This window comes from Juglans regia, chromosome 2 (genome assembly GCF_001411555.2).
Source record: "Juglans regia cultivar Chandler chromosome 2, Walnut 2.0, whole genome shotgun sequence".
Taxonomy (NCBI): domain Eukaryota; kingdom Viridiplantae; phylum Streptophyta; class Magnoliopsida; order Fagales; family Juglandaceae; genus Juglans; species Juglans regia.
Window position 1 is genome coordinate 30,046,340 of NC_049902.1, and position 23,851 is coordinate 30,070,190.

At 35.8% G+C, this 23,851-nt stretch overlaps 1 protein-coding gene and 2 pseudogenes across 1 annotated transcript; all 3 read left to right on the forward strand.

Moving 5' to 3' along the window:
- The first annotated feature begins 8,025 nt into the window (after positions 1–8,025).
- LOC109005591 (cation/H(+) antiporter 18-like) lies at positions 8,026–12,655 on the forward strand. Its single transcript, XM_018984602.2, has 4 exons — positions 8,026–8,210; positions 9,037–9,284; positions 10,307–11,308; positions 11,391–12,655. Exons 2-4 carry the CDS (start codon positions 9,084–9,086, stop codon positions 12,603–12,605), a joined length of 2,418 nt encoding a protein of 805 aa, XP_018840147.1. The 5' UTR covers positions 8,026–8,210; positions 9,037–9,083; the 3' UTR covers positions 12,606–12,655.
- A 2,403-nt stretch (positions 12,656–15,058) lies between these two features.
- Positions 15,059–15,618, forward strand: LOC109005584 (annotated as a pseudogene).
- A 6,544-nt stretch (positions 15,619–22,162) lies between these two features.
- Positions 22,163–22,717, forward strand: LOC108982828 (annotated as a pseudogene).
- Positions 22,718–23,851: the final 1,134 nt, after the last annotated feature.

Consider the following 23,851-nt stretch of genomic DNA (forward strand, 5'->3'; position numbering starts at 1 on the left):
TAAAAGTAATTTTATAATATGACGAATCATATCAAACTATATCAGTTTGTAGGATTATTATTATATAATTAATTTATGGCTAGAATATATCTCCAAGAGATAATTAATACAATGTCTGTGTCACCTAAAGTTTTATTTTACTAATGCCATAACTATAGTTTGAAACTATATATGCATTATCTTAGTGACCCAACATTTGAGCTTTAAATATGTTCGTTTTCTTCTTCTTTTTTCCCCCTTTATTGGGCTACTCAAATGGGTTTCTTTCTTTTTTCAAGCATCTATGATCAGAAAAACTACATCTGAAGAAGGCTGATCATCATACTGGTTCAAAAGTAAAGCAACCGAAGTGCTTGTATTAATCGGCCAACTCCAAAGACTAAAAAAAGTTGGAGACTCATAATGAGTATTTGACCTAATCAGTGGCCAGTAAGTAAAGACTATAAAGTTGGTTCCAACGCCACCATCTTCAATCATGATCATTATTTTCTTTTTGCATGTATCATGGAACGTTTAGAAACATCAGAATTCGAATCCATTTGGTGAGAAAAAAGAAATAGATTAATGAGAAGAGAGGCAGAGAACCGTTGAAGTACATGATCGTGATCGGTTGGCCCAATTAATAAAAAGAGAAATATATATATATATATATATATATATGACGAACCTGAAACTTCTAGACAAAGGATTAATTTTCAAGAAACCTTAGAAAGATTTCAAAAGAAAAAACTCAAGAATATTTCTACTTCTGATTTACAACATGAAATAAATTCTGTTAAAAAAGAACTTGTTGAACTCAGATCTGAAGTTAATAACCTCAAATCTGAAAATGAAGTTTTGAAACAAGAATTTTTATTATTCAAAATTGATAAACAACTTGATCAAGATATTCCTTCAGATAATGAGCAAACAGATGAGGCTAGTTCTAGCCAACATATATATATATATATATATATATAGTGAATGGGGACCGGATCAGTTGGGACTAATTGTTATTTTTCTTTTCTTTTTAGAGAAAGGAGGCCGCAAGAGTCTTAAAGTTTTTCAATTGGAGAATAATTTATCGAAAGTCTCGTGCATTTGGAAAAATTTAAGACCTACATATATAAAAAAAAAATAAACATTTTCATATTGGACCATATTTTTTTTAAAAAGAGTGCGCAAAATTTATACATTCTATTGTATCTAACATTAATTTTTTCAATAGCTTTGGTGTGGAAGGCTCCACCGATCATAGTCCTTTAATTGGCATGCATGCTTCTATCTTGGCCGTATAACCAATTGTACTATATATTAACAACAATAATTGAGAATATAATAATCTTTCCAATATCGGACTGATAATGAACATTTAATTATTGGTACCAATATTATATGGAAATGAGCTGATTACAAACATTGTCAACTGCGTGTTTGTTCATTAGAAAAGATCGAAGGCCAGGTGAGAGAGTCCACAAGTATGCTTTTGAAGGTAGAAGATAGAAGTGTTCACTAATTGATCATTGCACTTGGAGTTGTCGCGATCGACAAATAATCGTATGATCTGATGATAGAGTTTCTCTCGTGAGATATTCATCCAACGAAACACCCAGTGATCGATCTTACATGAGAGACGTAGATCTACTTCGGAAGGACACCACCGTCTTCGATCCGTATCATTCTCAGACGGGGTACTGGTGTCCTTCCGAAGTAGATACGTAAAAAATATCCATATACACATACATATATATATATATATATATATATATATATATATATATGGAGGGTTGGATTAGTAGGGGATAGGGCAACACAGTGGCCCTGATTCAACCTTAAGGGCAAGAAACCTAGCCAGGAGTTAAATGAGACAACTATGATATAAATTTACTTAGGGGTGTTTAAGAAACTGCGAAACCGAACCGAAATATTGCATGAGATGATTGAAAATTTCTTTGGATATAAAATAAGAGTAATGCTTGCTTATGTCTCAAGCATGTAAGTCTCACGTACTTTTTTTTTTTTTTTTTAAAAGTGAGGTCTATTATTAAAAATAATCAATCTTAAATTGTACAAGTCTTGTGCACTCTCTTTGACAAAAGTGGATAAATTTAAAATTGTGCAAGTTAAGCACACTCTCCCTTGAAAAAAAAATGAGATACATTATTAAAATATGATTTTTTCATGTAAATTTTAAATTTATCCACTTTTATCAAAGAGAGTTCGCGAGACTTACACACTCTAGAATTGTAAATATTATTTCATATTTTTATGTGGGTCTTATATTTATTCATTTTTCTTAAAATAAGTACGCGAGATTTGCATATCCTAAAACTGTAAATATCATTTTTCATTGACATGTATTTTATAGTTTATATTGAGTTTGTAAAAAAAAAAAAATTTGAAAAATTGTTTATCAATAACTTTTATGAGAACTTTCTTTAGATTTTTGTAAGAATTATTTTGAGTTTCTTACTCAGTTTCACAAAAACTTGGAAAGTTATTAATGAAAACTTTTTTGAAAAATAGAAAAGTATATTAAGGTATAAAATTAATACAGATTGAGATCTGAAGCAAATCTTGGAAAGGTTGAAGAAAAGGTCTCTGATTCTATGTATGAGAGTTAATCTTTACACGAATACATGAGCAGTATTTATATAGAAAAGTAAAGTAACTAACTAAGAGAAGTAACTAAGTAGCTAACTGAAGTAACTAAGTAACTAACTAATTCTACTACCAATTACAATATGCTAGCTTATCTGTGATAGTCTCCCTCAAGAATAGTATATGTTATTAACATTCATCTTGGATAATAATGAGTTAAAAATAACAGACCCAAGAGGTTCAGTAAGTAAATCAGCAAGTTGGTAACTTGAAGAAACATGTAGTGTTTGAAGGACTCTAGCTTGAATTTCTTCTCTGATCAAATGACAGTCCAATTCAATGTGTTTAGTCCTCTCATGAAATACAGGATTGGCTGCAATATGGTTGATAGCTTGGTTGTAACAAAAGAGTAAGGAAGCCTGAGGATGTTGTTGATGCAAATTTGAAGGTAAAGATTGGAGTCTTGTTAATTCAAAAAACAGCACAGGCCATGGATCTATAATCAGCCTCTGCAGAAGACCTTGAGACTGTCTTTTGCTTTTTAGATTTTCAGGAGATGAGTGAATCACCAAGAAATATACAGTAACTAGATGTGGATCTCCTAGTATCGGGATAACTAGCCCAATTTGAATCAGCAAAGGCCTTGAGGTGAATTGAGGAAGAAATTGAGAAGAAAATACCCTGCCCTGGTGCCATTTTAATGTATTTCAAGATTTTGAGAGTTTCTTGCATATGTGGAACTCTAGGAGAATCAAGGAATTGACTTAAATGATGTACTAAATATGTAATATCTGGTCTTGAGTTGGTGAGATATAGTAATCTACCAACAAGTCTTCTACAGGAAGAAACATCTTTAAGTAACTCACCATCATTCTTTGATAACTAGCAATGAGTATCCATTGGAAAATTAACAGGTTTACATGCTAACAAACCAGCATCTGAGAATAACTCTAAGGCATACTTGCGTTGACATAGAGAAATACCTTTCTTGGATCGAGCTATTTACATGCCCAAAAAATACTTAACAGGACCTAAGTCTTTTAATTTGAAGTATTCACTCAATGAGGATTTAATGGACTATATAACACCCAAATCACTGCTTACTAGCAATATGTCATCAACATATACTAATAATGCAATAAATGAATCATTTTGCTTCCTTGTAAACAAAGAGTAATCTGACTTGGATTGAATAAATTCCAAATTCAACAAATGTTGCAGTGAACTTTGAGTTCCACTGCCAAGAAGCTGCTTTAGTCCATATAAAGACTTTTGCAATTTACAAACCCTTGTGTCCCCCTTCTTCATATACCCAGGAGGTGGTTTCATGTGTACTATTTCTTCCAAATCCCCATATAAAAAAGTATTATTGACATCTAAATGTATCAAATGCCAATCTTGAATAGCTGATAGGGATAAAAAGCAGCGCATTGTTACCATTTTGCAACGGGAGAAAAAGTTTCTAGATAGTCCATGCCTTTCCTTTGTGTATAATCATTGGCAACTAATCTAGCTTTGTGTCTCCCAATAGAACCATCAGCATTAAACTTGGTTTTATATACTCATTTACAACCAATTGGAATTTTGTTAGGTGGTAGATAAATTAGAATCCATGTGTTATTTGATTCTAAAGCAAGTAATTCGGTGGACATAGCATCTATCCAGTGAGAATGCTTAACAACTTGATGATAAAATTCAGGTTCAGAATTAGATGAGATAGAAACACTAAAGATACGATGAGAAGAACATAAATGCTTGTAAGGTAAAAAAATCAGAAATGTTATATTAATTACCTGATTGTATAGAAATTGAGCCTGTAGAAGATGAGACAGAAGTAGATGCTGCTAGATTGCAATGATAATGTTGCAAGTAACCAGGAGTCTTGTGCTGTCTAGTTGACTTTCGAAGTGAAGGAAAATGATTATTATCTTCAAGTGAATGAACATTTGAATTTTTTGGAATAGATGAGGAAGTTGATGGAAGATTTTGAGGTATGGAAGTTGAAGAATTAGGTGGCTTGGAAAAAGAATCATATTCTAGAATGAAATTGGGCAAAACAATATCAAATAGTAAGGAAATTGAAGATTTATAAATTTGATTTTGGAGTGGGAATATAGATTCATGAAATATGACATCTCGGGATACAAAAAATATTTAAGAATCTAAATCAAATAATTTGTATCCCTTTGTTCCAAAATGATAGCCTACAAAAATACATTTTCTGGCCCTTCAAGAAAATTTGGATCTGTTTTGAGTTAAAGTAGATGCATAACATAAACAGCCAAAAACCTTTAGATGACTATATGCATGAACATTTCCATACAGAATCTGATGTGGTGATTTGTCACTTAGAATGTGTGAAGGAATAAGATTGAATATGTGAGCTTCTGTTAAAACACACTCACCCTAGATTTCAAAGGAACATTTGATTGAAATCTTAAGGCTCTTGCTACATTAAGAAGATGTTTATGCTTTCTCTCAACAATTGAGTTTTGTTGAGGAGTTTCAACACAAGAAGTTCGACGAATGATACCATTAGAAGAGTAAAAATCCTTTATATTGAATTCTAAACTATTGTCAATCCTTACACATTGTATTTTTGTTTGAAATTGTGTAAGGATTATATTATAAAAACCTATAAAAATGGATTTCACTTCTGATTTGGGTTTCATTAGATACACCCAAGTTGATCTTGAGTGATCATTAACAATGGTTAGAAAATATTTAAAACCATCATGAGTATGTATTGAAAAGGGACTCCATATATCACAGTGAATCAAATGGAAAGAAGAAGAAGATTTATATGAGTGGATTGGAAAAGATAGATGTTTCTGTTTTGCCAAAGGACATACAGTACAATGATTATTATGTGCAATTTTATTTTGAGAAACAATGTTTGGAATGGATTTAGCAAGAACAAGTAGTCTAGATGATGATGGATGGCCTAACCTATTATGCCAAATTCTAAAACTTGAATCAGATACAAAATTGACACTTGGTAAAACAATGGAATTATTGACTGCACTCACTGCTGGTTGCTGCAGAACATATAATCCAGCTGCTCTTCTACCCTTCCCAATCATCTTCTATGAGGCAATGCCCTGAATATAACAAACATCAGACATGAAAATGAAACAACAATTTGGATTAGAAGTTAGCTTAGTGATTGAAAGAAGATTCTATGAGAAACTTGGTACACATAATACATCTTTCAATACTAGACTATCAGATAATTGTACAGTCCCAAGATGCGTGACTATAACATTTTCTCCATTTGAGAGTTTAACAAAGGTGTTTAGGATTCGTGTGATTGTAGTAAAAAGTTTGATTGAATGTATAATATGGTATGTGGCACATGTATCTATGATCTAGGTGTTTGAAAGAGAATATGGAGATTCAATTTTATTTGATGAGAAACTTGAAAGGCATGTTGATGTGTTGTTATTTGAAGAAAAAACAGCTTTACCTGAAAAAATAGGCAATGCATTTGGGCAATTGGGCTAGAGAAAACATTGGCTACTTGATGGATGGTATTTTGATCAGATGGTTGTGGGCGAATTAAGGCAAGTAGCTACTAATATTCTTTTGGAGAGAAAGACATAGAATTTTGATCAAATGGTGTACTCGCAGGTTGAGCCATTATTTGATTTACTAATGAAACTCTTTCCCTTTGCTTGAAGTTTGGAGGGTACCCATGCAATTTATAACATTTATCCACCGTATGATTTGTCATACCACAGTGAGTACATAAAACTTTTCTATATTGCTGCTTTCGAAGATTTGGTTTTGCATTATCAACCTTTTTATTCATGAAAATTGTTGTTTCCACTCCAGATCTAATCATAGACCCAACTTCCCTTTGTTTCTCCGCATGAATTACTAAAGAAAAACCTTAGTAATTGGTGGCAATGGTTCCATCAATAAAATTTGTCATCTAATATGAGAAAATTCCTCATTTAAACCCATAAAAAACATGATAATGTTTTGACCCTGCTGATACTCCACAAACATGCATATAGCACCACAAGTGCAGTTTCTATATGCTCCACATGTGCAATTAGGTATTTGATTATAATTCAACAACTCATCCCACAAAACTTTGAATTTTCGATAGTATATACTCACTGAGTTTTGATCTTGAGTCAGAGAAGAAAGTTCTTTATGCAGTTGGAAGATTCTTGGTCCATTACCTTGGTAGAACTAATCTCGTAAATCCTCTCATATCTCTTTTAGTGTTTTCGCATAAATGATTGTCTCTCCAATTTCTTTTTATACGGAATTCAAGATCCACGAAAGCACTATGCTATTATAGCAATCCCACACAACATATAATGGACATGTATCGATTGGCTGAACAGTTGCTCCATTTATGAACCAGAACTTATCTTGGCCTTCAAAGCCATGTTCATTGATCTACACTAGCTATGATGGTTGTCTCCCATAAGCACCTTAGATACCAGCATGGATCTAGGCGAATCTCCATTTTGTTTATGGTAAAAATTTGAATCATCAACATTCAATGATATAGAGGCCATTGAAGCCATTTGCAGCAGTCAAAATCTATTTACAGAGGAACCCTAAAGTATACTCTCTGTTACCATGAAGCAAATCTTGGAAAGGTTGAAGAAAAGGTCTCTGATTCTATATATGAGAGTTAGGCCTAGTTTGGTTACACAATACATATGTACCATACAATAGTTTTCCCTATTCAAACATACTATATTTTATCTTTAACTTTTAAAAACATCCACTTAAATAAACGGTAATAAACAGTAAATATTGACAATGAACAATGCGTGAACAGTATATGAACAATATATATACAGTGCATTTTTTTATTCTCTAATCAATAGTGGAACCCATACATTTTTTAAATTCTAAAAATTAAAATTATCTCATATCATCTCACTATCTTAACACAAATTTTTTTTACAAATTATTTCATCTAATCTTAACTAAAAAATTTTACTATTATTTAAAATATCTTCTCTTATCTTCAGTACATAATGTGCTTAATCTTTACGCGAATACATGAGCAGTATTTATACAGAAAAGTAAAGTAACTTACTAAGAGAAGTAACTAAGTGCTGAGAAAAAAAAAAGAGAAGTAACTAAGTAGCTAACTAATTCTACTACCATTTACAATTTGCCAGCTCATCTGTGATAAGATCAAAGAAAATCTCGAAGAATTTGGAAAACTAAACAAAGCTTTTAAGAAGAAGAAGACGACAACGAAATAAACTCAACGAGAGAGACTTGATTTTCAGACCGTTAGATGCAATGAACGGCTGGATTTTTAAAAGAAAAATTTTAGATATAAATCTTATATTTTATACACTACTTAAAAAATATATAATTTTATTTTTTTATTCTCATATAAAAATATAAAACTTCTATGTACCACAACTTTTTTCAAAATTGTAGAATTCGAATCCTATTAGAACATTGATGCTGGCGACTTGAAAACTATATATATTCTTTGCAGAACCCAATGCTTTTAGAAACTGCCGCAAGGAAATTCGCAATTCGCACCACACTCAAACGCTTCCGCTATTCTATTGGCTTCCGTACGGTCAGCTCAGACCCGTTTCGGACCCGACTGTGTCACCTGAAATCATAGCCATAACCTGGTAATGTTTACCTCCGTCGACGCTTTTTGTAATGTTTGTTTGTTTTGTCACCGCATTCGGGTCTGTTTGGCTGCCATGAAATCTATTACTTTGATGGACTGTGTTTATGGTAGTGCAGAATCCATTTATTTGTTTCTTGGGACTGTTTTTGTTTATTTGTTTTGACCTGCTGAAGAGTACAGAATAATATGAGTTATGCCATGCTTCAAAAACATATCTAATACGAACTATCCTTCAAAGATTTGGTATTTAGATGGTGGGAAAATTATATATGGATGGGTCAATTTGGCAATGAATAAACTTAATGATAAAAGCGATATAGAATCAGTATATTGATGGACTTATTTTACTGGATTTTGATTTTTTGTTGAGATGAAAAGTTACCGAATAAGAGTTTGTGTGCAGTCGGGGGTACTTGTTGGGTTATGAGAATGGTAAACCCGAAGCAAGACCTTGTATGTTTATGTTCGGTGCTCCTGATGGCTGATAGTGAGAATTTTCTGGGTTCACTGACCTTTGGTGTAACAAAGAGTCAGTCCAATCAAATTATCTTATATGTCTATTAGAATAGTGGAGTTGTAGACATCATCATTAGGGACGAAAGTGAGTTTCCACTATGTGTGTGTTTGTGTTTTAGCACGCGTGCCTATATGTGAGTGTATTTTGGGGTGTTGTTCTGTATCGAAGATTTGTTTGGTGTGATCCAAAATGTGTTAAGGGACTTTTTTCCTTTTATGTGCTAATTATTGAAGACCACGCAAACTGTCTAGTCTCGTTATAAATCAGATTTTGGACTTTACATCTGATTATATCTCTCTCTATGCAGGTTCTGAAGTGAAATCTCTCACTATTTTTGGACTTTGTCATGCTGGAATGGCTTCCAAAGATATAGTGTTACAGACTTGCCCACCTTTTATGAAACCTACATCAAATGGCATATTTCAGGGAGATGATCCTCTTAATTTTGCAGTGCCTCTTGCCATACTACAAATATGTCTGGTACTAGTAGTAACAAGGGGTCTTGCGGTCCTGCTGAGGCCGCTAAGACAGCCACGAGTTATTGCCGAGATTGTTGTAAGTTCACTTCGTGTTTCTATGCTAGGATGAAAATTTAATTAAATTTCACTTTCTTTTGCCTAGTATGATAATGCTATGCATACATATCGCTGGGGATTAATTGGTTGCCTACCTGAGAACCATTATCTTTCCTAGGAACAGCTCGTCCGACGATAGTTTAAATTTCACTTTCTTTTGCCTACTATGATAGTGTCTATGCATAATGCATCACTCTACGATATCCCCACCTCCACCCTCCGGGAACATCTAAGGTCTAAAAGTTTCCAATTTTCTGGTGTAAAACTTGTAGTTCTCTTACAATATCTGCCGCAAATTTCTTGGTTATGAAATTAGATGCTAATATTGGAATACTTAATGAAAAGTGAAAGATGTATTTTTTATTTTCGATTGAAAGAATCAATTGGTTCAGCCCACCAGCATGTGTGTATATATACAAACTTATATATATGGATATGTATGTAAGTAAATGTATATCCACTTAGGAAGAAAAAGTATGAGCGTATCCACTATTTTCTTTGTTTAATACTTTGATTTTTAGTTAAAATGTAACACCCCAATCTCACATGGTAATGTGAATAACTTATATAGAGTGGATAAGTTATAAAAATAGTCATGGTTGCTAATTCCTACATTGGCTACTTGCTAGGTGAAACTGGATTTATAAATGATTGTAGGGAAGCTTCAATTTGACCAACCTTTTTTGGGCTGTCAGCATTTTTTATTGGTCGTTACATCAAGTCCTTTGTGATCTTGAGGTTTACTTTGCAGGCATGGGAATGATGGTTGCATTTGAAAATGGAAAAAAAGTGACTAATAAATTATGAAAGAGAGTTTAAAATTTCCACTTTGCACAATCACCAGATAGTATAAATTTTTATGGAGCTTTGAGATTACTCTCTGAGTTTCACCAAATTTCCATTTTTCACACAGGCAAAATCACTAATCCAAAAAGAATTAGATACCATCGGTCACCTTTTTTAATAACACTGATGAGTTTTCCTTATGTTTTTATTCGGCAGGGAGGAATAATACTTGGGCCATCAGCCCTGGGACGAAACAAAAGCTACATGCATGCAATATTTCCACCCAAGAGTCTCACTGTGTTAGATACTCTAGCAAACCTTGGTCTTATATTCTTTCTATTTCTGGCAGGCCTCGAGCTAGATCCTAAATCTCTTCGTAGGACTGGAAATAAAGCACTTGGCATTGCTATTGCAGGAATCAGCCTTCCTTTTGCACTAGGAATTGGTTCCTCATTTGTCCTTCGAGAAACAATATCTAAAGGTGCAAATGGAACTTCATTTCTTGTCTTCATGGGTGTGGCACTCTCCATAACTGCCTTCCCTGTCTTAGCTCGTATTCTGGCTGAGCTGAAACTTTTAACCACTGATGTTGGCAGAATGGCTATGTCAGCAGCGGCAGTTAATGACGTGGCCGCCTGGATTCTACTTGCTCTTGCCATTGCCCTCTCGGGCACTGACAAATCTCCCCTTGTCTCAGTTTGGGTCTTCTTATGTGGCTGTGGTTTTGTTGTTTGTGCTATTCTCATTGCCCCTCCAATCTTCAAATGGATGGCCCGGAGATGCCATGAAGGCGAGCCAGTAGAAGAGATATATATTTGTGCTACATTAGCTGCTGTTCTGGCTGCTGGATTTATTACTGATGCTATTGGGATTCATGCTATGTTTGGTGCTTTTGTGATTGGAGTTCTTGTTCCGAAGGATGGGCCATTTGCAGGCGCTCTTGTTGAAAAACTTGAGGATCTTGTATCTGGTCTCTTACTGCCATTGTACTTTGTTTCAAGCGGATTGAAGACTAATATAGCCACAATTCAGGGGCTCCAATCATGGGGTCTTCTAGCTTTAGTTATACTTACTGCATGTTTTGGGAAGATATTTGGCACTGTCATTGTGTCCCTTCTTTGCAAAGTGCCTCTCCGTGAGGCTCTCGCATTGGGGTTCCTGATGAACAGCAAAGGCTTGGTTGAACTTATTGTTCTGAATATTGGTAAAGATAGAAAGGTAATCTTAGCATCCTTTCTGTTCATCTTGAGGATCAAAATCTTAACTATATAATAATGGTTCTACTATTTGCCTTGTGCAGGTATTGAATGACCAGACTTTTGCCATTATGGTTCTAATGGCCTTGTTTACCACCTTCATCACCACCCCTCTTGTCATTGCAGTGTACGAGCCAGCAAAAAGGGCAAGAAAAGCTGATTACAAGTATAGAACAATTGAAAGGAAGCATCCAAATACGGAACTAAGGATGTTGGCCTGTTACCACAGTGCAAGAAACATTCCATCAATGCTAAACCTTCTTGAGGCCTCAAGAGGTTCTGACAAGCGCAAAGGGCTTTGTGTGTATGCAATGCACCTCATGGAGCTCTCTGAGAGGTCCTCGGCTATAGTAATGGTAAACAAGGCAAGAAAAAATGGGTTGCCCTTCTGGAATAATGCCCAGAAATCGAATTCAGACCATGTTGTTGTGGCATTTGAGGCTTACAGGCAACTGAGTCACGTGTCCATCAGGCCAATGAGGGCGATCTCATCAATGGGTGACATGCACGAGGACATATGTACAACTGCCGAGAGGAAGGGAGCTGCAATTATAATTCTTCCATTCCATAAGCACCACCGTGTAGATGGTTCGCTAGAAACTACTCGAAATGACTTCCGCTGGGTTAACCGGAAGGTTCTTGAGCATGCACAATGCTCAGTAGGTATTTTAGTTGATCGTGGGCTTGGTGGAGCCACCCATGTAGCGGCAAGTTATGTTTCTTGTTTCATCACGGTCCTCTATTTTGGGGGCTGTGATGACTGTGAAGCCCTTGCTTATGGGGCTAGAATGGCTGAGCACCCTGGTATAAAACTAATGGTTATTCGTTTCATAGTGGAACCAGAAAGCCTAGGGGAGATTGTCACGGTAAATATTGATGACGATTCTAGCAATAAATTGGGGTCAGCAGATGAGGAGTTCCTTACTGAATTCAAGCAGAAAATTGTCAAGGATAACACCATCATATATGAAGAGAAAGTAGTCAGAAATGCTGCAGATACAATTGCTGTGCTTCGCGAGCTAAACCGCTGCAATCTCTTTTTGGTAGGTCGAAAGCCTGAAGGTAATGTAGCCTTAGATTTAAGCAGGAGGAGGAGCGAGTGCCCGGAACTGGGGCCTGTAGGTAGTTTGTTGACTTCGCCCGACTTCTCAACAACAGCATCGGTTCTGGTTGTCCAACAATACAACAGTGGGGAATCTCCAAATTTTGCCCTGCAGATGGAGGAAGATTCACCTGACAAACACTCGGAATCTAGTTAGTTGAGTTTCATAATGTAGTTGATTAGTTTGTACTTATCAAAAAAAAAAAATAATGTAGTTGATTAGTTTGTTATTTTCTTAGGTTATGATCCCAGATTTTAGATAAACCATTTTCTTCTATAAACATTACTACCCCATCATGTGCCTCATTATATATTCAAAGAGTAACTCTCTTTCTTTATTCTAAGGCTGTGTTTGGTTGGTTGAGTGATCTCAATCCATTTCAAATTAATCATTGATAAGATCTACTACTTTTTCAACTTATAAAAAAACTTAAACTCATTTTCGTACATTTACACATATATCTTAACTTATTTACATTTAAATACATCTCAACGAGACTTACAAAATACTATTATTCGCCTAAATCTTATTGACCCCAATCACACTTGGAGATGTGACACATTTCAAGTGGCTGATCGAATAAGCCATTGAAAATGTGCCACAACACTAAATGCGACTGTGGTTGATAGTTAATACTTATAGAGTAATAATATATACAAATAGTCTTACAGTGTGCAAGTCTTGTGCATTCTCTTTGAAATTTAACAACAGTCCTACTGTTTTGTTTTGTTTTGTTACGTTATTTGTAGCTTTTGTACTATTTTTTTTTTTAAACCTACCGATTCCATGTAATCATTGATCACAACAGATTATAAAGAACAATGATGTTTACAAGATCATCTCCGATATATGATTCTTGGGAGGCATCTTCTCCGACGTTTTGAATTACTAACAAAACTTGACAAATATGTACGATTTAAAACAAAAAGGGAAAAACTAATTTTAATATTCTTGGATGGACTCTTAATAATTTGGCTTTTAGAGACGACCATATATATGCACCAAACAATGCATGAACCGTACGTTCAATCTCTTCATGTCTCCTGCGCGCATGAACAGATCATAGGAGAACATGCCATAAAAATTTAAAATGATGGCTACTTTATGTTCTTTTGTATTTATTTAGGTGATGATCTTCTTCTCTTTTTTTTTTATTTGCTTGATTACCTGATAGGAATCTCACGCCTTTCTAGAATTAATTCTAGGTGACTTTTTAAAATAACATTCATATGTAGTACGTACATGAATTTAATGACGTTGTTCAAATTATTTCATGCCAACAGTATTAATTATAAACATATCATGTCCATGTACATTTGTTGGACTCTCTCAAAAATTAATTTTTAGAATTCGTACTAAACCTATCACAGATTCACACCTACCCAAGATTTGTACGGTTATGATATAATTAGTTCCCTAGCTTAATGATATGTTAGCCTAGTAAGTACTAGTTTATGGTTAAAAAAATTTATTTTGAGCGGTGCTACTCTCCGCTCCCGCGGCAAGTTATTGTTTGATCAAAATTAATTTTTTTTAATTTTTTTATTCATACTTTAAAAAAATATAAAAAATAATATCAATACATTAATATTTAAAAAAAATTAAAATATATGAAGTGTCAAAATATGATATCAAAATAGTATTATTCTTTTATTTATCATCTTCTAGACCAAATTCGAAGACCTTAAATAAAAAAAATATTAATATATAATATAAAAATGATAAATAATATTAATATAATTCATCGTCTGGTTAATAACTAATTCGAAGACCTTAACGATCTTGTCAAGAAAAATATCAGACTAATCCGTTAAACAACAAAAGAAATGATGAAATATTGTATTTTGACGAGTTATCCTTTTGCTCGGTGCCAGATCGATCTAATTCGTCAAGGAGGATGGGGAAAATGAAATTATAAACAAAAAAGGGTTTTGGGAACTTGTAATGATAGGCGTGGTCTTGGTGGACCTACCATAAACGACAAACAATATATATATGTTGCTTTTCATTTAGACTATTCAAGTGAATACCTACTACCATTAATCCTCCAACCATAGGAAATGGAGAATTAAAAAAAAAAAAAATGATGAGTTGTCTATTTCATGAATAGGCTGGATGCAACAAATTATGTTAATTTCTTAATTTTCATTATAACCTTTTCTTAATTATGTACAATGTGTTAAATGAGGAGCATTATTGTAAAATCATCTTATAAAAATAAGATGATTTTACAATAATGCCCCTCATTTAACACATTATTGTACAATGTGTTGTAAAATGTGTTGTAGATAAATCATTTTCCAAGAAATAAAGTATGAGAGAAGAAACTTCTTAACTCATCAGAATGCTCATTGTATACTTCCACTCCTTAGTACAAATTATGATAAGTACATTTTGTGTACTTCCACTCTCTAAATATATATATATATATATAGAGAGAGAGAGAGTGTTTTACAAAAGGGAGAGAGTAAACTCAAGTTCCAAGCTGCTGATCTCCTCGATCATTAATATATATATATATATATATATATATATATATATATATCCCCTTAGCATTAGTTCTCTTTTTCCTCCTCGATCGTTTCCACTAGCTAGGAAAGCCAAGAATAATGGGGGTCAGATACTTCATTGTTTTTCAGTTCCTCGTTTTACTTGATTTGTCCTCAGCCTTCCATGGCAAGAAACATTAATATATTCCATGCAAGCATTTAACCATATACTTCCATGACAGCATATACAACGACAAAAACGCTGGTAATGCCACATCTGCCATTGTTGTAGCTCCAGAAGGAGCAAACTTAACCAACTTGGCAGGAAAATTTCATTTCAGGAGCATTGCAATTCTCGATGACCCCATTACCCTCGACAACAGTCTTCACTCAGAGCCTGTTGGCAAGGCTCAGAGCCTTTACTTGTACGACACAAAGAACACTTTCACAGTTTGGCTAGGCTTCACGTTTGTTCTCTTAAATATAGCAAAGAGCACCTAGGCACTATAAACTTCATTGGAGCTGACCCGATCTTGGTGAAGGCTAGGGACATCTCTGTAGTGGGTGGGACAGGAGATTTCTTCATGCATCGTGGTATTGCGACTATAATGACTGATGCATTTGAAGGAGAGGTATATTTCAGGCTTCGGGTCGACATTAAGTTCTATGAATATTGGTGAATTGAGATCATGTTATAGAAATGATCATTTTCGTTATGGCTAGGGTTTTAATATTTTTTTTTATATCTTGGGGAGGGGGTCAAACCCATGACCTCCATTTTGGAGATGTAGGTCTTGTGCCATCAGGCCACTGGCCGTCGGCAGGGTTTCAATATTTTTGTGTTTGCTTTTGTGTTCTATGAGCCTGTAAATAATGGGACGTTGCTTTTTCACAACCTCCAATTAATCTTGCCAGAGTATGAAGATTATATAATTTAGATATAATTAATATATATGTGTACGTTTTAGGCTACGTTTGGATTCGCAAGTCATCTCAGCTCATTTCAACTCATCTCACTACTATTCATTACTATTCAGCAATTTTAACTCACAAATCTTACTACTATTCACAACTCATCTCATTACTATTCACAATCCATCTCAACTCATCTCAGCTTATCTCAAGTCATCTCAAGTCATCTTCGAATCCAAACGTCTCCTTAATCAAGACTCATGAACCTTAGTTTTATAAATTATCTCAAGATCTACATGAACATGTCATACTCATCTCTTTACCTTGAATAATATAAATGCGATAACTATTCCAATTTCCCAGCATATATATACACAGAACTGAACATTTCTGGTGCATGGCTGCTGGATTTATTACTGACATTCAGGTGAATTCATTGAACATGATTGACATTTTCATTTTAATACGTACAATATTGAAGGCTTGAGAATAATTATAACTCGACGTTGACACGTTGTGCTCTCCATGCACATGCTAGGAAAATTATTACTCGTTAATTTAGAGGAAAGAAGATGAAGCATAGGGAAGAATACTCATTAATTTATATAGTTATATATGCAGACCAGTACTACTACTCGTACAATAAGATGATTTGAACACTCGATGTCGAAAGGTTCGGCACATTATTCGGGGATATTGAACCGGAGTTGTCCTTTAGGCTGAGGGCGAGAGACCATCACTGCCCATTTGGCCTATATTGTAACTCATTAATTGATCAATTGGTGTTTCCCAAAAATTGGCACAACCTAATTTTGTTTATATTCTCATTCATAGTCTGCTTTGTTTACTTTAGAGAATCTCATCAGTATCTAGCTAGCTAGGGTCTATTCTATTACCAGACATATAATATATAAAAAAAAATTTATTTACAATCTTGAGTGGAGGACTGCATATGCAGTCCTATTGATTAATAAGGTTAAAAGAATGTGTGTAGACTAACTCTAGTATATATACTTGGGAAAATGCTAATTCATGTCCAACGTCAAGACTAATTTCATCACTCTTCCACGCCATTTTTGTACTACATATAACTAGCACCTATACATAGAATTCGACTTCTACTTCTAATATAAGTAGGAACACAAGGGAGAGAGTGAACCGATCAAATTGCAAGCTCCTCCATTCATTATTCATATATCCACTTATCAGAATCTCTCTTTTTCCTTCAGCTTGTTTTGTTAGCTTCATTGTTTTTGTAGAAAAGCAAGCAACAAGAGAAATGATTTATACAAATTTCAATTAGACAAATCTCATACAAATTCTTGTAAAAAAGTAGACCCCACCTAAAAAATGTATAAAAAAAAGATTCATTTTTAGTATAACCCACTTTTTTATAAAGAAATTGTATGAGACTTGTCTATTTTATTGAAAATACCCACAAGGAACCAACGGCTCCAAACCCACATATGGAAACTGTGCCACCCAACACTACCACAGACCCAACGGCTACAAATCCTCCTATGGAAACCAAGACACATATCATCACCACAGACCCAATGGTTGCAAACTGTATATATCGAAACTTAACACAAAATCCTCTACTCGAATCTCCTTTGTAACGTCTCTTTATTTTCCATGTTCTCTTGTATTTTCTTTTTACATATTTGTACATACACTATATATAATGGAAGGCTCTCATGCATGTTCTCATGGTGTGTGAGAGATTTACACAAACAGTTAGAATCCAATTGTCTTTATGGTATCAAGAGTCGCCTGAGAGTGCAAAAGAGTCTTCCTCTCGATTATCATGGCCTCCATTTTACTAAGTGTTAACAATTTTGTTACTCTCAGACTCAATCAAGGAAATTACCCCTTATGGAGAGAGCAACTTTTGGCTTTGGCAGAAAGCGAAGACCTAGTCAACCACCTCATTGGTGACTCCCCAAACCACTAAACACTCTGATGATGATTCCTTCAACCCCACACAAGAATTAAGTTAGCCATACCTTCTATGGTGCAAGGTCGATCGTCTCCTCTATGGGTAGATCATTGGGACTCTTTCCGAAGAATCCCTTGGGTTGGTGGTTGGTCTTGACACCTCCAATCACGTGTGGGAAGCTTTCAAAGCCGCATGCGCACAAGTCTCACAAGAGAGAGAATTTCATATCACCCAGCAGATTTCGTACCTGAGGAAGGAGTCGAACTCCTCTCTTGTTGAACACCTAAGGCAATTTAAGTTCCTGTGTGATAACCTTGCAGCAGTCGAACTACCCTTGGAGGATTAACAAAGGTTTTTTTTCTCTCTTGAATAGCCTTGGATTGAAGTACGAGAAGTTCACCACCTCTATACTCAAATCACTGATGCTGGCGTACACTGAATTAGTGCCACTCCTCCAAGGGTATGAGCTATGTTCCCATCTCCATGACTCTTTCTCTAATCCTTTTATGGCCTTTTATGGACAAAAGACAGTGCACATTGGTTGGCGACAAGCTGACCAAAATTTCTCCTCCAAGGGGTGCGGCTTCACGCAGTCCAGCCAACCCACTTGCCCCTCTCATCACTATGCACAATCTGGTGGGTCTCAAAGTTGTGCATTTGCTGGCTCGGCTCCTACATGTGATCCTCACAAAATTGAAATTTGTTAAATTTGTGGCAAAAAGGGACACGTGGCCCTTAAATGTTGGCATCATTTTGATCATGCTCTTCAACCTAATGATGTCCCGCAAGCCTTGGCTGCACTCACTCTTAATGATTGTATCTTCGACATTGAATCGACTATTGACACAAGGACTACTACCCACATGATAGGTAATTCAGATATACTTGAAAATCTTCGACGTTATTTTGGTACTGACGATGTTATTGTTGGTGATGGTACTTTACATGAAATCACCAATATTGATGATACTATTATCAGGTCTGGTGCCTCCAAAATTAAATTAAAAGATGTTTTATTAGTTCATAATCTTGATAAAAATCTTTTATCTATTAGTTAATTAACGTCTGATTATCCTTACTTTTGTGAATTTTATGGTATTGGTTCCTCTATTAATGACAAAGTGACAATCACACAATCTTGAACTGGCAATGGAACGGTAACCTGTATGTCTTATCCCCTTCTGTTGAAGCTCATTTTTCCACCTGCTTTCAATCGGTCCCCCAAGAAATGTGGCATCAACGGTTGGGTCATCTTCAAGCCTCTACTCTTTAAGTTCTTCGCTCCAAATGTCTTATTCAAATCATTGGCAAGCATATTGGCATCTCAATTTGTGAGAGCTGCCAACTAAGAAAAATGAGTAAATTACCTTTTTTGCTCTCTTCTCATCCTAATCTTCATGTATTTGATAAAATCTATTGTGACTTGTGGGGCCCTGCTCCTATTTTATCAGTTGGAAAATTTCAATATTATGCATGTTTAGTTGATGGTTTTTCCAAATACATGGGGTTTATCCCCTTTCCAGAAAATCTAATTTTTTTAATGCTTTTATTTTATTTGAAAAATATGTTGACCGTCAATTTAACAAAAAAATAAAAAAATTTCAATCTAATGGCGGTGACGAATTTGCTAACCATCAATTCAACTCACACCTCTAGCAATAGGTAATCTTGCATCAATGCTCATGTCCCCATACCCCTGAACAAAACGGCTCGGTTGAACGTCGATGTTGCATCATTCGAGAATTAGGCATGTCCATGCTTTTCCATAGTGGTGTCCCAAAATGCTTCTGGGTAGAAGCATTTACTACTATTGTCTTTTTAACTAATCGCCTCCCTTCTACAAGCATTGACCTTCGTTCTCCTTTTTCTGTCCTCGATGATCATTTTTTTTACTACATCTCACTCCGTGTCTTTGGCTCAAAATCTTATCGTTGCACATGGGACACCAAACATAACAAGTTTGATCCCAAAACCCTACCCCATATTTTCGTGGGTTATAATGATCACCATCAAGGTTACAAATGCTAACACCCTCCCTCTCGACGAACCTTCATTTCCTGACATGTCGTCTTTGATGAATCCACCTTCCCATTTAAGCAACCTGGTAACCTTCATGTCCCATCCTTTAATGCTTAGGTATACGTTTCATGAATGACACTATCCTATATCAAATACTAACACTACAGGTGCTACTAGTTCTTCTTCCTTGTAGGTCCCTCATCCTGGTGCTGATATTCTCATTTCTACGATAGTTGTGCCCACCCCACCCATTGTACCTACTTCATCTTCTAATCGTGCCACGTGGAGTGACGCTCTCCGTGAGACAAACGCTTCTGCAACTCAGCCTCTTCCACTAGTGGCTGACTCCCCCCATTCTCTTCCTCACCACCACATGGTTACACGCTCCAAGGTTGAGATTCACAAACCTAACCCTAAATATGCTAATCTTCATACTCTTGTTGATCTTCCACAGGAACCCAAGACTGTTCGCTATGCTCTCAAACATCTTGGTTGGTACAAGGCTATGCAAGACAAAATCCAAACCCTCCATGACAATAACACATGGACTCTCGTGCCTCGCACCCCGTCCATGGATGTCATTGCTACAAATGGGTCTTCAAGACCAAAATCAATGATGATGGATCTTTGGACCTACTCGAATCCTGGCTTGTTGCGAAAGGGTTCCATCAAATGGATGGGTCAACCATACAGAGACTTTTTCTCTTGTCATCAAACCTGACACCATTTGCATTGTGTTTACCTTAGCTCTTTTTCAACGTGGGGACATTTGCCAACTTGATGTCAATAATACTTTTTTCCATGGTGATCTACAGGAAGATGTTTTTATGGATCAACCTCTAGGTTTTATCCATCCTACTCTTTCCTCTCATGTTTGCAAATTAAACAAAGTTTTATATGGTTTAAAACAAGCTCATTGTGCCTGGTTTGATAAATTTAGTAATTTTCTCATTGCCTATAAGTTCTCCTGTAGCACTGCTGGTCCCTCACTTTTTACTTATCACTCCACTCACAGCACTATAATTCTCTTATTATATGTTGATTATATTTTCTTAACCGATTCAAACCCTACTCATCTCAACACTTTCATCAGTACTCTTGACCAACAATTTTCCATGAAAGACCTTGGTCTGTTTCTCTCTATTTTTTAGGTATTCGGGTTACCCGCACTTCCGATGGGTTCAACTTGTCATAGACCAAATATGTTTCAGACATTTTAGAACATGCCCAAATGCAAGACTGCAAACTCATGGGTACTCCCATGATGCCCAAAACAAAGGGTCTCACTAGTGATATTCCCTACTTCGACCCTGGTCATTATCATAGCATTGTTGATGCCCTTCAATATCTTACCCTTACTTGCCCCAACTTAACCTATTGTGTCAACTTTTTCTCACAGTTTATGCACTCACCCACCATTGCTCATTACAAAATGGTGAAACGCATTCTTTGCTATTTACATGGTACAGTTGATATTGGCATGCATTTTACTTCACAATCTACACTTGCTATTTATGCCTTTTCTGATGCAGATTGGGCCGGCTGTCCTCAAACTCGCCGTTTTATAACTGGCTACTGCGTGTTCTTGGGTAGGAACTGTATCTCCTGGATTGCTAAAAAACAACACACTGTTTCTCAATCTAGCTCTAAGGTCGAGTATCATGCTATGGCTCACACCGCTACAGAACTTACTTGAGTCTCATTCCTGCTTCACGATCGTGGTGTTCAACTATCATCGCCACTTGTCCTTTCTGTGACAATTTAAGTGCGATTCGTATGACTGTCAATCCTGTTTTTTATACTCGTAGCAAACACATTGAGATTGACTATCACTATGTACGAGAGCGCGTTGCTCTTGGCCTTCTCCAAACACAGCATGTCCCTGCATCACTTTAACTTGCAGATATTTTCATCAAACCTCTTGGACGTCCTGCTCTTTATTCGCTACATTCTAAACTTGGCCTTCTAATTTGTGGGGGAGTATGGAAGATGCTCGCAAGGAACCAACAACTCCAAATCCACATATGGAAACTGAGCCACTCAACCCTACCACAGGCCCAACTAATCCTCCTATGGAAACCAAGACACATATCATCACCACAGACCCAACGGCTAGAAACTGTATATATGGAAACTTAACACAAAATCCTCTGCTCTAATCTCCTATGTAACATCTCTTTATTTTCCATGTTCTCTTGTATTTTCCTTTTACATATTTGTACATACACTATATATAATGGAAGGCTTTCATGCATGTTCTCATGATATATGAGACATTTACATAAACAGTTAGAATCCAATTGCCTTTATATTTAAGGCTTGTACCTGGTATTACTCAAGCAACAATACTACTAATGGGGGCTAGATACTTCATTGTTTTTCAATTCCTCATTTTACTTGCGTTGTCTTCATCCTAGGGCAAGAAACAACATAAACCATGCAAACACTTAACCTTATACTTCCATAAGTCATTTACAATGGCAAAAATGCTGGTATTGCCACATCCACCATTGTTGCAGCTCCTAAAGGAGCAAACGTAATTGTCTTGGCAAGCCAATTTCATTTCGGGAACGCCGTCGTTTTCGATGATCCTATTACGTACCCTTGACAACAATCTCCACTCAGAGCCTGTTGGCAGGGCTCAGGGCCTTTACTTGTATGACACAAGGAACGCTTTCACAGCTTGGCTAGGCTTCACGTTTGTTCTTAATAGCACAGACCACCTAGGCACTATAAACTTCATTGGAGCTGACCCAATTCGAGTGAAGGCTAGGGACGTTTCTGTCGTGCGTGGGACAGGAGATTTCTTCACGCATCGTGGTATTGCGACTATAATGACTAATGCATATGAAGGCCGACAAGTATATTTCAGGCTCCAAGTCGACATTAAGTTCTATGAATGTTGGTGAACTGAGATCGATCGTGTCATAGAGATGATTTTCATTATGGCTAGGGTTTCAATATTAATATTGTTGTGCATTAGAAAGTATTTTTGTTTTTATGTTCTATGAGCTATCTGTCCATGGGTTGCTTTTTCACAACCTCCAACTCTTGCTAGAGTGCTAGGATGCGCGCATATTTAGATATAATGTATTTTAATTAAGATTGAACCTTAGCTTTACAAATCTCAAGATCTAGAACATGTCACATCCATATCTCTACCTTGAATATAGATGGAAAGATTAGTATTCCCTACATATACAGAATTGAACATTCTGGATGGCTTGGTCCTTTCAAATGGACAACAAAGAATCAAGTATATCTAGTATCTTATGTCCTCTCAAAAGCTTTAAACAAAGTTATTGGAAAGGAAAAAAAATGCATGATAACTTGTGATTGCCTGTAGTTCTACATGTTTTTTAGCCTCTAAAACATCGAATCACTGTTGGAGAACGATAATGCAAGAATAGTAAAGAGAAATAGAGAAAAACAATCACATAACACAAGATTTACATGATTCGGCAATTTGCCTACGTTTACAGAGCTGTAAGAAATTTTATTCAGATGAATCTAGAAGTACATTGTGAAAATTACAAGATTTTCACACACTCAAGCTCTCCCACTCTCTCTATTGCCTAACTCTCTCTCTCTCACTGCTTCAAGAACGTCATTTGAACAACTAAGTTCAGTTTTCAACATTTTGCTTTTTATATGCCTAAGTTGATGCATTGAAAAAACTCTAAGGTGGTGAACATTTTCGTATATTCGCTCGAGCGGTGTGTCGAGTGCGCCTCAAGCGAACTCTCTATCTAATGTTCACTCAAGTGCCTAGTCAAGCACCTGTCGAGTGAACTCTTTTTCTGGACCTCGCTTGAGCAACATATCACACGAGTCTCAAGCGAACTTTCTATCTGGCGCTTCCTGAGTAAATAACAATAGTGCTAAAAATTCTTCCAAGCCCAAGTCTACACTCTATGGCACAAACCTCATTGAAAACCCACCAAGAAAATGTACGTAATAAATCTTTGTTGATTCAGGTCATCAAATCGGACTGCTACAAGAACAAAGCAGTCTCCACACCCAACAATCATTGATCCATTTTT

What these genes read in the sequence shown, in the direction of transcription:
- LOC109005591 (XM_018984602.2), top strand. Translation starts at nt 9,084, where the DNA reads ATGGCTTCCAAAGATATAGTGTTACAGACTTGCCCACCTTTTATGAAA. An exon ending in GAGTTATTGCCGAGATTGTT is followed by an intron (nt 9,285 to 10,306) that starts GTAAGTTCACTT and finishes TTTATTCGGCAG; the next exon opens with GGAGGAATAATACTTGGGCC. An exon ending in ATATTGGTAAAGATAGAAAG is followed by an intron (nt 11,309 to 11,390) that starts GTAATCTTAGCA and finishes TGCCTTGTGCAG; the next exon opens with GTATTGAATGACCAGACTTT.